The following is a 16,955-nucleotide window of genomic DNA, read 5'->3' on the forward strand; positions in this document are numbered from 1 at the left end:
TCCTCTTAAATTGAGGGTTATAAGAAATTAAGAATTACTCAAGAAATGACATGACACCACATCATCTGCCTAGTCATGATGACATGTGGTGGGCTCGTGTCTTCCCATTAAGTTTTAATATATATATATATATATATATATATATATATATATATATATATATATATATATATATTAACATGATAACACGAACAAATTAACCATTTTTTGTTGGTTTTAGGTTGACGATACCAATATTACCAACTCAAAATAATACGGTTTAACTAGTAATTCAGCGAAGAAAAACAATTGCTCAAGTGATCTTTATACTTCATATTTACTTTGTAATTGTAATTTATTATAGTATATAGTACTGTCGTTCATTATAGTATGAACCATGCAGTATGCAGTCCTTTTATAGAGGGGTCCAAGCAGGGAGTAGGTGGGCGTGGATAGCCAAGTTGGGGGGGTGTTGGGGCAGGGATAGTTTCAGGTTTGAGCCTGCCAAAATGAGGATGGGAAAGGATATTGGTCTATTGGACCCATTGCAAGTATGGGGAGACCAACCAGACCCCCTCTCCCCATAGACATCAACAGTCACACAAATGGCTATATGCTTCTTCATTACATACTGCGTCCATGACATTACATACTGTGTCCATGATATAAACGAAGGATATAAGGCCATATGACTGAGTCATTGCCGATTCGCTCCTTTAAGCTATTCCAGGGTACCACATACTTCAAAAAGAAAAACCTAACTCACTGAAAACTGAGGTTAACTGAGAAACCAAAGAAAACGACAGACTTTTAAAAGACCTATATATGAACCATGCGCTAATCAAACAAGTGCTTTGCTTCATCACATATAAGATATTCTCAAAGTTTTACCAGTACAACAGCTGGAAGTAAACAAACAGCCTCTGAAAATTCCTCAAATTTCAAGACCATGCTTCAGGAAGCACTAATGACTAACTAAGCACCAAAAAACACAAAAAGAAGAGAATGCAAACTTATCAGGTGGTCAGTTCCATAATAGCAGAAACAATATCACCATCAGCAGCCTTGAGTGCCTTGACTGCCTTGCCCCTTGGGACTCCAGCCTGTGTCATCACCAACTCAATGTCCTTAGGTTCCACTCCGGACTCATCAACATCCTCATCATCCTGAGCCATTGCAGAGGATTCAGGCTTGGATATGACATTGCTCATATCCGGGGACTTGAACTGCTCTGCTGCCTGGGTTTGAAGTTGTGAGCTCAGATCTTCAATCTTCGCCTCACCAAAGATAACATAAGTATCTGATGTTGGGCTCTTGAAAACATCAGGCTTTGAGATGACGAACAAAATCTGATTCAACAAACAGATATACACATATTAGAAAAAAGACTTCAATACAATTATAAATGGATACATCAGGGCAAAGAGACTAACGTTCTTGCTCTTCTTCACAGTGACTCTGCTGACACCAGTAATAGGCTTCATCCCCAACTTCAACATAGCTTTTCTACTCTTCTTTTCACTTCTGCTCTGCTTTGACCTACCGCTAGCATCAAGTGCCCCTGTAAACAATTACAGTACACAATCAATATTGAGAACACAAGCAAAGAGATGTTTAAATGGATAAGTAGAAAATGGAGAATATACCTATAAACTAAGGAAACAGAAAGAGAGTACCAAATACATCACACTCATGCAAATACAGCTTGCATACAATTATATTTACATGCAACAGTTCAGAGGGCACATCATGCTAGCAACTTATACGATTAAACTGCATTATGCAAAATTAAAAGCAAGCATAAACAAGAGAGGATTTTTGATAAGATTTAATTTACAAGAGAGGATTTTTGATAAGATTTAATTTCCATTTCTGTATCACATTGCTACAAACAACATGGAAAGACATCACACATTTAAATTTCCGTATCACACAACATGAAATGACATCACACATTTGCTTTTCTGTATCACACTATACTCTGCAAGCCGCAAATTAACTTTTAAAAGCATCCGCCATCAGTTACATCATACATAATCAATGAACTAAAGAAGCTACCAGACCATTCTTAAAAGGCCTATAAGATGCTACTATTGAACTTGAGCTGAAGATACTCGGACTTTACCTTCTACTTCATCATCATCATCCTTGTCATCATCGTCATCCTCATCATCATCGTCCTCATCATCCTCAACAACAGGTTCGTCATGCTACGAAAACAAAAGCACACCATATATCAATAATGAAAAATGACTTATCCAGGGATAAGCGAACAGCATTCTTTGGTAAAAAAATTATTCAGATATCAATTACCACTGAATAAAATGGCGAGTAACCAAAACATCATGCACAGAAATAAATAAAACCCAAATATTACCTAAGCACTTCCAAACCCAATAACATTCTTTAAAATCTTATATCCCATTGTCATATTAGTACATACATATACATACCTACAACTTTCAAGTCACGATAACTGAAGAAATCCTTCAAAACTCTATCACATCCATTCATTGAAGTTAAAACACGAGTAAAATTATAAGACACTTCACACACGGTTGAAACTTCCGGCTCCTTATATAAAGTCAAAGCAGATAACAATTAAACAAACACACATATTGAATAATTTCCAAATCCAATGCCTCTCTTCCAGAGGTTAAGAATGAATAAAATGACAGCACAAATGAAAACTAAACATTATCTCTCACTGCCACCATAGTACGACAAAGAAAACAATAAACCATATTTTTTTACCAAAACATTTCAATATAACAATCCCTCCATTCAAAACTAATTGTCACGTCGATGGTATAATTTGAAGTGCGAAAACTAAATCGGGGCACAACATCCTGAATGAAATACTAAAAATTAATGAATCAATGGGATTTTTTTAAAAAAATTTCTTCTTTGACACTATATTTCAATTAAGCAAAATCTTACATCTTTCTTCAATCTTGAAACAACCATTAATCCAAATCATGGCGAACAAAAATGAGATCCAACTAACCCTAATTACTAAAATAAAGCAAACAACATAAACCCACAAAAATTAAACAAATTCTATCACGTAAGTGAACAAATCCCAAACAATTAACAAACATTTAGCCCTAATTAATAAACAATAGCAAATTAAACCCAGATATGAAATTATTATAAATCGGATTCAAAAACATATGAACAGATATAAATAGAGATAGAAGATAGATAAAAAAGGAATATACATCGATTTTCTGTTGTTCGAGATGAGCAGCGAGAAGCTCTTCTTGAGTTTGAGCAGTCATGGCGGTAGAAGAACGGTGAAAGGAGGAGAGAGAGTGAAAGAAAGGGGAATCACAAAAACCCTAAAACCCCGAAAAAATGAAATGAAAGATAGAGTCGACAGAGAGGCAGATGGTCATTTCTACAATTTTATACTCGTGGGCTCGTGGCTCGGCTAGGCGAATTTTTTACGAAACTAAGCCTTATTAGTAAACTATTTACGAATATAGACGCGTGGTCAAACTATTTACGAAACTGAGCTTCTGAGGTAAAACGCTGTCTCGGTCAGCGTTTTTCCTCATTTTTATTTATTTAATTTGTTTTGAATTATGTATTTTGTGAAATACAAAATAAAAAATAAAAAAAACTGAAATACACAAAAACGCTGCCTCAGTCAGCGTTTTTGTGTTAGGCTATAACAGGCCTTAAAACGCTGATTGAGGCAGCGTTTCATTAATACTAGAAACACGCTGCCTCAGTCAGCGGTTTTGCCTGGTATATTCTTCCAAGCAGACGCAACGCATTCACTCTTCCTCAAAACTAAAAACTCAAACTCACTCTTCCTCAAAGCTCTGCCGTCGTCGTCGCTGCCGCTGCCGCCGCCGCCGCCTGCTGCCTGCCATCGTCGCCGCCGCCTACTGCCTGCTGCCGCTGCGCCTCTCCTCTTCTTTATAATCACATTTTTGGTACTTCTCACTTATTTGTTTTTAAAATTTTAAAACCTAGGTTAGTTTGATAATTATATAGTACATTGTTTTAATTTGATAATGTTGTTGATTATTCTAAGTTAGTTTGATGTAAATTGATAATTATGTTGATAATTCTAAGTTAGTTTGTTGTAATTTGATAATAGTTTAGTATAAAAGCCCTAAATTGATGTTAGTTTAGTAAGAAAGTTTATGATGAAATTGTGGAAATGTTTGGTAAAAATGTTGAAAATGTTGATGAAATTGTTGATATTGTTGATGAAATTGTTGTTTTAATTTGATAAAATAGCCTACATTGTCGTTTAATTACGAAAATTATATTATGTAGAATACGTTGGTTGTTAGTGTGAATATGTTCGTTGTGTACTTTGTTTTGGTTGTTATGTGAATTGGAACAATGATGGTTAATTATGTTTGTAGTGTGAATTTCTTGGTTGTTATTGTGCGAATTGGTGGAGATTGCATGCAATTAAGATGTGTTTTTGGTTGTTGTATAGAATATGGCTGCACAAAACACAGCTTTGTTATGCCGATGGGGGGGTGAATTTGTGTCTGATGGACCGAATGTCCAGTATAGTGGTGGAAATATGGAACCATTGCCACTTGGACCAGACATGACTTTCAACGATTTGATGAACGAGGTTCATAGCATTATTGGCTTAAACCGAATGAATGTACAACTTAACATTCAAATGAGGTTTGAGACTAATAATGCGGTTCAAGTGTTACCTTGTTCTAACGATAGACATTTGAAAGCTTTGAGGAGCGCTGTTTTAATGAGGGGTTATCCACATGAGATATATGTAGAAATAGTGTCTACGTGTACGCAACAAAGTACTCGACCAGATCAACAAGCTACCTATTTTTCCGGTTACACAGAGTCCTTCCGAATGCCCTCACAAGACATTCCATCAACTGAATATGGGATGGGGTCCTTCAGCAGACTGCTTCATGACGATCGGTTCCAGATGCCGTTGAGTTCACATATAGCTTCACCTGTATATGGTGGAACATCTACGACAATGTTTGGCCAATCTGGGCCTTCGACATCGAACACAGTTATATCTTCTCCCATGCAACTCCAAAGTTATTCACCTACGCAGCATGATGATCATACATCATCGAATTGGTGAATCATCTTGAAAATCTACAACATATGGTGAATAACGAGTTGTCTATGTATGATGCGCTCCGGGAAACAAATGATGAGGCTGAGAGCGAAGAGGAGGAACCAATTCTGGATAACATGGATGTTGATTCTACAGACATGGAAGGTGGGGAGGCCATGGTTAGAACTCCTATTCCTTGGTTAAGTCAAGTAAATGAGAATTATGAGGTTGATCAATATTGGGCCGAATCAGGTAGTCATACAACATTTGTGATCGGGGGGGAGTTTGAGAAGGGTATGTTCTTTGAATCTAAGAAACTGCTTCAGGAAATGGTGAAGAAGTATTCTATACAAAGGAACCAATTCTACACCACAGTGACCTCGAATGAGAAGGTCCTTCATCTGCGGTGCAAGAAGAATTGTGGTTGGTCGCTACGAGGCACCAAAAAAAGTGAGCACTCAGATACCTTTACCATAGTCACATACAAAGGCCCGCACCGGGACACCTGTGTCACTGAAGTGTTATCTACAGACCATGCACACTTGGATTCATCCTTAATTTCCGATTTTGTGAAGTCTTTTGTGCAGAAAGATCCATGCTTGAAAGTTGAATTTATACAGGAACTCATATCCAAGCATTTTCAGTTCGACGTTACTTATTGAAGAGCATGGTATGCTAGGGAGAAAGCCATAGCTGAAGTATTTGGAGATTGGGAGAGTTCTTATGGCCGACTTCCGCACTTCATGGAAGCACTCAAACAGTCAAACCCGGGAACCGTTGTTGTAGGGTCCCCCTGATCTGTTTTGAGGTCGTCGAGGGTCACCTACCAGATCGAGTCATGCGACAGTTTGGACTACGACAGACTGTCCCCAGCAGTGTGACACTAGTGCCCGGCTGCACCGCATTGACCGTCGGGGAAAGAGCGACAGGAGCTGGCGGACGGAGCATGCCCAGTACATTGACTTATGGCATCGACGATTGGAGTTCGTCGTCACTGGTGACCCCATCCACGGCGTTATGGATCCATACGATCCATACATGGAGTGGTACATGCGGATTACACGGCGTTTCATCAACCCCAACTACACACCGCCATCCGCACATTACCATCCATCCTTTGACGTGATCAGGGGATATGTAAGTGTATTTGATTAACTTATCTTTATCAATTTTAAATTTGTATATCATTCAACTAACTCATCCTTAATTACTGCAGGCGTTGGATATGACGGCGATGGTTGACGCACTGTCGGACGTCCTTCCAGGCATACCTGAGCCGCCTAGAGCACAGGTCGAGCGGGTGCGAGATATGGGCATGACTACCTTGCAGAGATATGGTCACGCCTATCTCGTCCACCCCCGGGACAATCATGGCGGCCACTCTAGTCACTCACAGTTCGAGGCTGGCCAGAGTAGCTATGGGGGTGATCCTTCGTCATTCACGGGTGCAGAGGAGTACGACATTCGCAGTTCCGCGCCCCTACGTCATCCTGATGACCCATCTTCTAGCCAGCTGACTCTGCCAGTACGCCCGAACCCATTTACCACGGTCCGTCACTACAGCCGTCGTCAAAGGCCGAGAGTGGACATACAGGATAGAGAGTCGTTACACCAAATTGATGAGTCAGAATAGGATAGAATATCTGATTTATTTGTTGTAATGACCTTCTCTAGTTTGTTGTACATAACACTTACATTACATTATTATTTTAATAATTATTTGAATGAATTTGTGTCTTGTTTGAATTTCAAATTCCTTATTTGTCCACGTTTGACTCATTTCGTTCAAAATAAATTGTGGATGTGGAGGTGGTGGATGTGGAGGAGGATGGGTGGTGGAGGTGGTGGATGTGGAGGAGGAGGGTGGTGGAGGTGTTGGAGGATGTGGAGGAGGAGGGTGGTGGAGGTGTTGGAGGATGTGGAGGAGGAGGGTGATGGTGGTGGTGGTGGTGGATGTGGAGGAGGAGGGTGGTGGTGGTGGTGGATGTGGAGGAGGAGGGTGGTGGATGTGGTAGATTTGGAGGAGGAGGGTGGTGGATATGGAGGAGGAGGGTGGTGGTGGATGTGGAGGAGGAGGGTGGTGGTGGTGGTGGTGGATGTGGAGGAGGAGGGTGATGGTGGTGGTGGATGTGGAGGAGGAGGGTGGTGGAGGAGGGTGGTGGTGTTGGTGGATGTGGAAGGGGGCTGCACTGGCTGCTGTTGGGGGCCTGCTGTAGCAGATAAAACGCTGACTGAGGCAGCGTTTTATGCTTAGGTGTAAAACGCTGACTCAGTCAGCGTTTTTCTCTGTTATGGATACAAGAAAAACGCTGACTGAGTCAGCGTTTACTGTATTTCCAATTTTTTTTTTTTTAAATTTGTATTTCACATAATACGAAATTTTATAAAAAAAATAATAACCAAAGGTAAAACGCTGACCGAGGCAGCGTTTTATGTCAGAAGCTCAGTTTTGTAAATAGTTTGGCCACGCGTCTAGATTGGTAAATTGTTTGCCAATTAAGCTAACTTTGTCATTTACATTTTTGACACTACATTTATTTTAAAACTTATTTTCTTATTTTTTATTTTGTGTTTCAATTTAGCAAAGCTATTAATATTCAGTTTACCTTATTTTTACTTATTTCAAATCAGATTAGAAACTTAAGTTCAAATTAAATCAAATTATAAAAAAATAAGTTTATATTAGATTAGTAAAAAGAAGGTAAATTAAACATAGTCTAAGTTATTTACTCCATAGTTCATACACAATGGGTTAGGTTATGTTTTCTTTGCCTTAAACTCTTAAAAAGGTTAACGATGTTAGGTACGGCTTGAAATTTGGTCTATCCCGGCACAAGACAACCATGGCCCTAGAGGTACATCGGTGGGCAATTGGCTATGCTCGTACATTTATTAAAATTTGGCATTGCGCGACAGTGGTTGTTCCAGGTGTCCCAGTTTTGGCAGTGATACTGGACAATAGGAGAGTCATCCCCAAAAGTTAGCTCAAGGGAAGGAGAGCCCATTGTCCTATTGTAGACACCTGATTGTGTCTCCCAAAAAATCAAACCCAATGATGAAGTACCTTTCACGTCTTTGATTATCGAGTTAGGTGAAGAGTTGAAGAGTCTCGTGAATTTACTAAGCTTTGACCATATTTCTAACCTTTCTTTTAATGTTTTAATCCAAAATCATTTATTTCGTGTCTTTAAACCCAAAATAATTCATTTCGTGTCCTTAAAATAATCCTTTTCGTGTCTAATTTATAAATTCGTCCAAACCAATTTATTTTGGTCCATAATCTAGTTCCAATGATTGTGTAGTTGGATGACGGTTGAAAAGAGTTTTCCAACGATATATTATAAGCCCAAATCCGAGTTATAACAAGAAAGTTATGGCCAAAATACTAAACTAGGCCCAAACCGAACCTTACTTACGGACCCAATGACAATGTGGAGGGTCCATTAACCTTAACATCATTCCTAAATCCTCTAATTTATCCTGTTTTTTAAAAGATATGATTTATTACATCGGATAAAACACTTGTTTTTAATAGGCTTAATACTGATAAAACTAGGATATATACGTACGGAAATACGATTGACCCAATTTGATTAGAAGTCGGATTCTGTATGGATTATATCTTTCAAAAAATATCGCATATCGCTAGGCGATGCTTATAGTGCACCGCGATACTAATATCGTGCAGTGATATAGCTGGCGTTTTGCGATACGATCAGTTTTACTCCGAGACGAATTCTGACTCTTTTTCGGATCTTTTTACTTGTTTTTCCCTATAAATAGGGTCGTTTTCCTTCGTTTTCATTCACCAACAATCATCATCTTAACCCCTCTCTCTAAGCTATAAGCTTCTCCCTCACACCATACGACCTTTGCGAGACTTGAATGCTCCAAGCCCTTCTCGTAGTTGTCTTCGACCTCTGCGGGAAAGGTTGATATTTCTGAGGGTTTGGTCCTAAATTTATATTTCAATTTTTATTTAATTTTTTTTATTTAATCTTTGTTGAAGTTACTAACGCGTGTATTGTTTTGATAGAAAGAGATACAAGGCATCAAAGTGAGCAGATCTACCATCTTTATTCCTTGCTTTTGATATAGAAATTGTGCTTAGAATATTATTTTAATTCCTAGTACCATGTTAGGATACTTTTATGATTTCTAGTATCATGTTAGGGTGTTATTTTAATACTTCTAATATTATGCTTTCTAGTATCATGTTTAGGCTAAAACTTTGATCTTTATTTAGTGACATACTAGGGTTTGTTATTAATCCGTTTAGTATCATGCCTAGGATCTTGCTAATATTATTTTTGAGATATTGCTTTATTATGATGATGATGATTGTTGTGTTAATCATATCTTGCTTGATTGTTTATTATTTATTGTTATTGCTTGATCACGCCCTTCTTACAGGTTTAAAGGGAATTTGTACTTGAAATCACGCTTAATAAGATAATTAATAATTTGATTTAGGTTTAATATGATTTTAATTCAAGTGATCACCAATAATATATTTATTTGTGCATTAATAATCAACCAACATAGATTAAACAGATTTAGGGCTAACTTGTTGTATGTATGTTGACCGGAAAGCGCACATGAATATCATAAGAATTAAGTAGAGGCCGATTTAGGGCAGGTTCAATCTTTTTTACGTTGGATTCGTACCATCATCCCCGAATATCCAGTCATGGTTCCGGACCACTATGGAGTTAGCAATCTCTGTGATCGTGAATGGGGTGTAACCTTCACACTCGTAAACGGTTTACAAGTTCCTAAAACTTGTTGGCAACTTTTTATCTCTAGCTTCTTTCCCTTTGGACGCCACCATGCCTAAATGCATGATCATAGTGGGGCTCAAAATTGATGTTTGAAATATTCCCCACACCTATATAAATCCCACATCAACCCTTCATATGACCGATGTGGAACTCAAGTCCTATACCTTGCAATGGACAGCCTTATATCAGGCATGTACAACCTGACATATGCACACTAAGGTGATTTTGTGATAAGCTTGTTGAATGTATGTGTTTAACTAAATTTCTAACAACTACCAACATTTGGCTGAATAATGAATGACTTATATAATTAAATAAATACACAATCAATAAAGAAGTGTATAATTCAAATAGAATGAGTCTAGAGTTATAGTTCAATATATATGTGTGTGACATTTGGGGTTCAAAGGGAATCAAGAATAATCAATTCGTCAATAATCTAACTAGGAGGCTAGGGCACATATAAAATGTGATCGATAATTGCCTAATTCTTATGATCTCTTTGACAAGGTTGTAACATTATTGTAAGGAGATGGAGGGAAAGGAAGGGAAGTGAAATTGAGGGATGGAGTATCTTTTTTATTTAGATAATAAAAATTAAGGAAGGAAGAGAATTAGAGGGAAGAGAAGTAGAGAGATTAAATTGTAAGAAATTGATCTTTTTAACAAGATTTGGAAGGAAAACTCATCATTCTTTTCTCCCCTCCCTTTCCCTTCTCTCCCCTTCTCTACCTCCCCTACTATTTTCCTTACCCTTTCTTTATCCAAATACACTTGTTTACACAAATTTCGAGTCAAAATAAATAAAGACGGGAAATAAAGTAACAAATGAATTTATATTAATATTTGATTTGGGTACAATTTCTGTATAACAGTTTATAATATAATAAACTAAGTCCTCTGATTCTGTTCTGCAGCTTAACGATGACACGTGTCACCGCGTGTGTGACACCTGTAGGATGACGTTTGATGACGTCGACTTGAGTTTGAATGCAGGGTGACGTTTGATGACGTTGACCTGTATTCAAAGGTTTTGTTTGTATACACCTGAACGAGGGCTTCTGAAGCTTAATCTCGTTCAAATATATTTGAATGTATCTGAACAAGTTGGCACGAATTTGATGTGCTTGTTGACTTATTTAGGGAGAATTTCGTTTGAGTTTTATGAGCTCTTGAAAATAATGATTTCTGGATCCCTCCAACTGATGGAGGAATGAATATTTATAGGAGGTGAGAACCGCCTGAGTGGGCTTAGTTGGTTTGAGCTCAGCCCATTTAATGGCTTAGAAGTCTTTTAACCTGGTCCACTTGATTTATTTTATAACCCGAATTGTATTTGACTATTTTGAATTATTTATTTGGGTGGGCCAAAAATAATTAAAATGGATGATTAACATGATTTAACCCAAATGACACTCATAAAATTTCCGTGTCTACATATTGTCCCCCGAGACTGTGTCACATACACGATTTGAACCGTTTGGCGTGACAAGGTCTCGACTCTTTTGCTTAGCTTGGGAGTCACCAATACTTACTATTTTTTCGGTATTGGGTTTGAATTATGGGATTCCTTGAGCTCTAAGGTTAGACTCCTAGCTGTACTAGGTTTTGATCTCCTAAAAGATAATTGTCAACCGTAACTTATAAATTAGGAACTCAACCCCACCCTATTTCTCTGTTACGGCAGACTCATACTTGACGAACAAGGCCGTATCTGACTAAACCTTGTTGCTCTTCGTGGATCAACCGCCGTAAAGGTAAACCACTAATGTGTGTGCTCCTCCTTCTAAATAATCCATGATCATGTCATCCATGTAGGAGTCATTTATGATTACTCTTTGTACTTGCTCGTAGTATTTTGAGTCGGCTTGGCCTCTTCCCTGACATCCAAACTTTGACCGTCTTCGAGACTCGTGGCAAGGAGGTGATAATTGCCGCAGCAAGTAAATTATCAACAACAATAGGTAATTAGTACCTAACTTTCACTTTTCTATTTCAATTAACTCAACAATTATGCACTCCATCCACTAGGAGTAAATATTGCTTCTTGAATCAATTCGCAGCATCGAACGTGGAAATTCACTTTTGTAGCAAATTCATTAATAATCCTAGGTATTTAACTCGTTTCGTATTGCCGTCAAAACTCGATGCGTTGAATGCTATGCCTTGCGATATGACGTTAATTTCTTGATACCTATACTCTTGCTGCTAAATACACCGACTGCTAGATGACTTATTGCAATTTGATCCAACTATTTTAGCGTAGCAATTGTCGCCAATGGTCAATACCCAATGTTTCGGTTAGAAAACAATGGACCTTCGGAAAGTCCTTTCGTATGAGAGGAGACGAGGCCCAATCCGAGAGATGTCCGGATTGGGAATTTCCTGCAAAATACACGTAAACTGGCCTCGGGGGTGTGCCGAGGAAGGCCCCTCCGATGCCGAAGTCAATACAGTGTATAAAAGTAGAGAGAATAACTATGCAAGAGATTTGGTTGCTTGAGGCTATATGTGAATGAATGTAATGAATGAGATAAATTGGACTTTTATACCTTAGCTTGAGTAAGGGACATGGGCCCTTGGAATCCAGATGGGTTTGCCACTTGGATTGATCCATTTGCTGACTTAGCATATAGAGAGGAGTACAAATTTTTGCCTAGACTCTAGGGTAGCCAGCTTCTCCTACACCCCCATGCTACTACGTCGTTTTATATTGAACCATTCTGCCATTTTTTTTTCTTCATCTTTTTTCATTTTTGTTAACTTTCTATTCAAGCAACTATATAATGATTTTCTTAACCTAATTTCCATTTTATTTATCTCATATTTTACTTATTTCATTTTCTCTCTCCTGCATTTTTTATTTTTCCCCCAATTTTTCTCTCTCTTCTTCCATGGAAATTTCTAGCTCAATTGTGTTTGATCGTGACAGTGATTCTAGCTTAATTGCTTTTGATCGTGATTGTGATTTTATTTTTTCAGCTGGAGTTGGTTTAGTCGACTCGTTTTCGAAACAATGTGAGTAATTTTTTCCTCAATCATTCGATTTTGATTATGCTCTGTTTTTCGCGTGTAATAGTTCGATTTTGATATTTGATTTCATAGTTTTGCTAATTGTATGAACTATAGTTTATATAATGCTCAATTACAATTTTTGATTTTATTGTTTAGCTAATTGTTATTGCTTATTGTATGAATTAAAATCAAAATTATGGTCGATTATAATATTTGATTTCATTTTTATTTATGATTATTTTAATTTATAGTTTGTGATGTATTGTTGTGATTTTATTGTTTTTCTTTGTAATGTTGTTATTCGATTGATGTTTTTTCCAGTTTTCTGCATTTTAATGATTGTCTATAGTTTTATAAAATTTGACATTCAATTAATGCTCATGTATGTTATATTATATGTACATTTACGTTAACATAGGTGTAATTACTGTAATTTACATTTATCTATGTAATCATAAATGTTCATTTATATGTTTTATTATCATTTTGATATATGTTCATTTATGTAATGATAAATGATCATTAACAGTTTACATGTGGTTATTGTACATTATTGCTATTATTTGTGTTCATTTGTTACATTTTAATATTGCAGTGGAAAAAAAGAATGCTATTTTATTTGAGGAAGCAGCTAGTTCTGAATTTTATGGGAAACAATTTCCTTCTGAAGATGTGGCTTATGAAATGTTTAATGAATATGCATTTAGAAAGGGCTTTGGAATTAGAATTGGAAAAAGTAAGAGGCGAAGAGATGATTCATTCTCTATGAAAAGATTTGTTTGTACAAATGAGGGTTTTAAAGATGATAAGTGCAGGAATAATAGGTTGTATGAGAGACTTAACATAAGGATTGGTTGCTTAGCTTTTGTGCAGTTTAGTATTGACCGTTCAGGTGTATATACATGTACAAGACATGAGATGGTTCATAATCATGAAATGATTCCTGTTGACAAGAGACATTTAATAAGGTCTCAAAGGGATATTTCTAAGGAACATATTAATTTCATTTCTACACTTAGATTGAGTGGAGTTAAAGTTTCTGATTCTTTGAGAGCTTTGAAGAAGGAGGTTGGAGGGTCTCCTAACCTTTGTTTTACAGCTCCTGATGCTTATAATGCTATTTCTGTTGAAAAGACAGCTAAACTTGGGGGAGGTGACAGCAATCAACTAATCAATTTTTTTGCTAAGAGACAAATTGATGAAGCAGATTTCTATTATGATTTTGAACAAGATGAAAATGGTGCATTGGTTAATTTCTTTTGGAGAGATGGAAGGATGATGAGAGATTATCATTACTTTGGTGATTTGTTAGTTTTTGATACTACTTATAGGACTAACAAACATGGTATGATTTGTGCTCCATTTGTGGGTATGAATCATCATGCAAATAATGTGATGTTTGGCATGGGATTTATACTTAATGAAAGAACAGAATCATTTGAGTGGTTATTTAATACTTTTCTAACTTCTATGGGAAGGAGAAGTCCTATTACTATTATGACTGATCAAGCTCAAGCAATTGCAGCTAGGATAAGAAATATTTTCCCCAAAGGTGTTCATCATAGATTATGTGTGTGGCATATTGAACAAAATTCTAAGAAACACATTGGGGCGTTGAGAGCTTTGGATGGTTTCACTGATTTATTTGGTTATTTACTGAAGTATTGTGAAACTCCACCAGAATTTGAGCATTATTGGAAAAGGTACTTCTGCTTTTTACTTGTTTAGCTTCTTAAATAATTTTTACAGAAATGAACATTTAGTTTTTTTATAAATGTTTATTTATAATGATCATAACTGTTATGCTTAATGATCATGTTTCATTTACAGAATGTTGTTGAAATATGACTGTGCAAATGTTGATTGGTTGAATGATTTGTATAAAATCAAAGAGATGTGGTGTCCAGCTTTTTCAAAGAAATTTTGGTCAGGAGGTGTGCTTTCATCTCAACGTAGTGAGACAACTAACAAATCAGTTTCTCAAAGGCTTAACAAGACACAAGGTCTATGTGATTTCTATCAAGTGTTTCTCGATGTGGTTCAAGAGTGGAGAAGCAAAGAAAAAGGGAGAGATTATAATACAATCAGAGGTAATCGTCATTTGGCCTTTGCATACATTGGGATTCTTGTTCATGCTAGATCATTGTATACTATTCAAGCTTATGTGCTTTTTGAGGAAGAGTTCATTAAGGGTACTGCTTGTGATCATAAGGATGCTGGTGTGAATTTTCCTGAATATTATTATCATTTGTGGAGACCTGGGAAAGATATGATCAAGCACGAGGTTGTTTTTAATAAAGAAACACATGCAATATGTTGTACATGCATGTTGTTTAGTGAAATGGGTTTGCTTTGTTGTCATGCTCTTTGAATTTATCATAAGAATTGTGTTCATAAGATTCCAGATGGCTATATATGTAAGAGGTGGACTAAGGCTGCTATGTGTAGTCATGGCCTTGATGAACCTACAATGAAAACCAATGTAGTATCTACAAGTGTTTGGAGGACACAAACACTAAGGAAATTTGTTAAGTTGGTAACAAGTTGTCAACACTCTTTGAATGCTAGAGCAGAGGTTGAATGTTATTTCAATCTTTTAAAATAAAAGATTGAGAGTGTTACTGGTACTATTGATTTTAATGAACCGGTTGAAGGTATTGAAATTGTTGATCATGAAGTTAAGAATCCGGCAAAATCAAGACCTATTGGAGAGAGGAATTATAGGCCTAAGAGTAATTTAGAGAAGGCTTATAACAAAGCCAGGGGTCAGTGGTTGAAGAAAAAGTCAGTATACACTCCTTATAAAAGATCTAAAGGTCAAGCAGTAGTTCAGGTAATAATGCACATTTATGTTTTTGTTATTGATCATTTATGTTCAAGAATTGAACATTTTTGTTTTGCCTTAGGAATTGGACGAGAATGGGTGTCCTATATCTTATGCTAATTCTTTGGCTGATCCTAATGAGTTAATTGTGATTGAAGATCCAAGTGCTCAGGTAAAAACTTATTTTCTTTTTTTTTTATCTGTTTTTATCAAATTCTTTAGAATATTAAACATTTTTACTTTTAATTTTTTTTCAAGGTTTGTAATAAAAAGACTACCATTGTAGAAGATATCCCTTCAGATGATAGTGTTTCAAATGACTTTGAACAGGTATTATGTAAATGATTATGTATGTAATTGTAGTTGTTCATTTTAGTAGTTTAAGTTGTGATTATAATGTTTTTATAATTTTCATTTTATTATAGGAATATGGATATAGCTCTATGCAATCAAACGTTACTGTTGATCCAGACATATCTTCTATTGTTAAGGTGAAATATTAATCATCTACCTTTTAATTTTGTATAAGGTCATTATGAATTTTGAATTTTGATCATTAATTATTTTAATTTTGATCATCAGGGTAAAACAGCTGCAATTGCTCATGATGTTGATAATTTTCCAACAAGTTCTTAATTGCCACCAAAGAAACCAAGAAATGTACAATTTCCCACAGTTGTGCATGCTCAAATCAATGCTCAAGCTCCTTCTAAAGTTTCTAGCATTGTTTTAAATCCTCCAAAAGCTCCAAGAAATGTTCAAGTTCGTTCTAGTGTTCCGAAGAAAGTTCAAGCTCCTTCTAATGTTCCAAGAAGTACTCAAGGCTGTTTTCGGAATGTTCAAGTTGATTCTAGTATTTCAAGAAATGTGCATGATGTTCCTAATGTTCCAAGAAGTACTCAAGGAAATTCAAGGAATGTGCAAGTTTCTCCTAGTGTTTCAAGGAATGTTCTACTTTCTCCTAGTGTTTCAATGAATGTTCAAGGATCTCCTACTGTTTCAAGAAGTACTCAAGGAGGTTCTCCACAGATTTCAACCAAATATGATAGGTTATTAGCGTTTTTTGATACTAGTGTGGCTAAGAGATTGGCTACAAATGGTAAATAAGAGAGTAAATCAATATGCAATTATGTTTTGGTGTTTAACTATCAACATTTTTAGTTGTCTCAACTTTATAGAGATTCAAGTGCTTTAAGTTTTTTATATTTTGATTAATTAAGTAATTTGAATCTTTTTTTTTTCAAACTATTCTTAAATGTTCTATAAATGATTATTTTTGCTT

At 36.3% G+C, this 16,955-nt stretch overlaps 2 protein-coding genes across 5 annotated transcripts; one reads left to right on the top strand and one right to left on the bottom strand.

Annotated features, from left to right (window-relative positions):
* Positions 1-805: 805 nt before the first annotated feature.
* LOC110696945 (nascent polypeptide-associated complex subunit alpha-like protein 1) lies at positions 806-3,375 on the bottom strand. The gene is made up of 4 exons (XM_021874284.1): positions 3,201-3,375; positions 2,105-2,189; positions 1,413-1,540; positions 806-1,328 (listed from the first exon to the last, which is right to left on the bottom strand). The coding sequence occupies exons 1-4, from the start codon at positions 3,258-3,260 to the stop codon at positions 996-998; spliced, it is 606 nt and encodes a 201-aa protein (XP_021729976.1). The 5' UTR covers positions 3,261-3,375; the 3' UTR covers positions 806-995.
* A 9,732-nt stretch (positions 3,376-13,107) lies between these two features.
* On the top strand, positions 13,108-16,388 carry LOC110696946 (protein FAR1-RELATED SEQUENCE 5-like). Of its 4 annotated transcripts, XR_002506434.1 has the most exons (4): positions 13,108-14,552; positions 14,680-15,845; positions 16,099-16,164; positions 16,256-16,388. XR_002506434.1 is itself a non-coding variant. In XM_021874285.1 (2 exons), exons 1-2 carry the CDS (start codon positions 13,384-13,386, stop codon positions 15,218-15,220), a joined length of 1,710 nt encoding a protein of 569 aa, XP_021729977.1. In that variant the 5' UTR covers positions 13,108-13,383; the 3' UTR covers positions 15,221-15,925. The 4 variants fall into 4 exon arrangements, 1 of the variants encoding a protein (XP_021729977.1); XR_002506435.1 differs by lacking the exons at positions 16,099-16,164; positions 16,256-16,388 and adding an exon at positions 15,932-15,949; XR_002506433.1 differs by lacking the exons at positions 16,099-16,164; positions 16,256-16,388 and having other exon boundaries at positions 14,680-15,682; positions 15,756-15,925.
* The last annotated feature ends 567 nt before the right edge of the window (positions 16,389-16,955 follow it).

The sequence above is a fragment of the Chenopodium quinoa genome, unplaced genomic scaffold (assembly GCF_001683475.1).
Source record: "Chenopodium quinoa cultivar QQ74 unplaced genomic scaffold, ASM168347v1, whole genome shotgun sequence".
Taxonomy (NCBI): domain Eukaryota; kingdom Viridiplantae; phylum Streptophyta; class Magnoliopsida; order Caryophyllales; family Amaranthaceae; genus Chenopodium; species Chenopodium quinoa.

Coding starts and splice junctions, on each gene's coding strand:
- LOC110696945 (XM_021874284.1), bottom strand. CDS start 3,260: ATGACTGCTCAAACTCAAGAAGAGCTTCTCGCTGCTCATCTCGAACAA. Junction 2,190..3,200: donor TCGAACAACAGAAAATCGAT/GTATATTCCTTT, acceptor TTGTTTTCGTAG/CATGACGAACCTGTTGTTGA. Junction 1,329..1,412: donor CTGTGAAGAAGAGCAAGAAC/GTTAGTCTCTTT, acceptor TTGTTGAATCAG/ATTTTGTTCGTCATCTCAAA.
- LOC110696946 (XM_021874285.1), top strand. CDS start 13,384: ATGTGGTTATTGTACATTATTGCTATTATTTGTGTTCATTTGTTACAT. Junction 14,553..14,679: donor TTTGAGCATTATTGGAAAAG/GTACTTCTGCTT, acceptor TTTCATTTACAG/AATGTTGTTGAAATATGACT.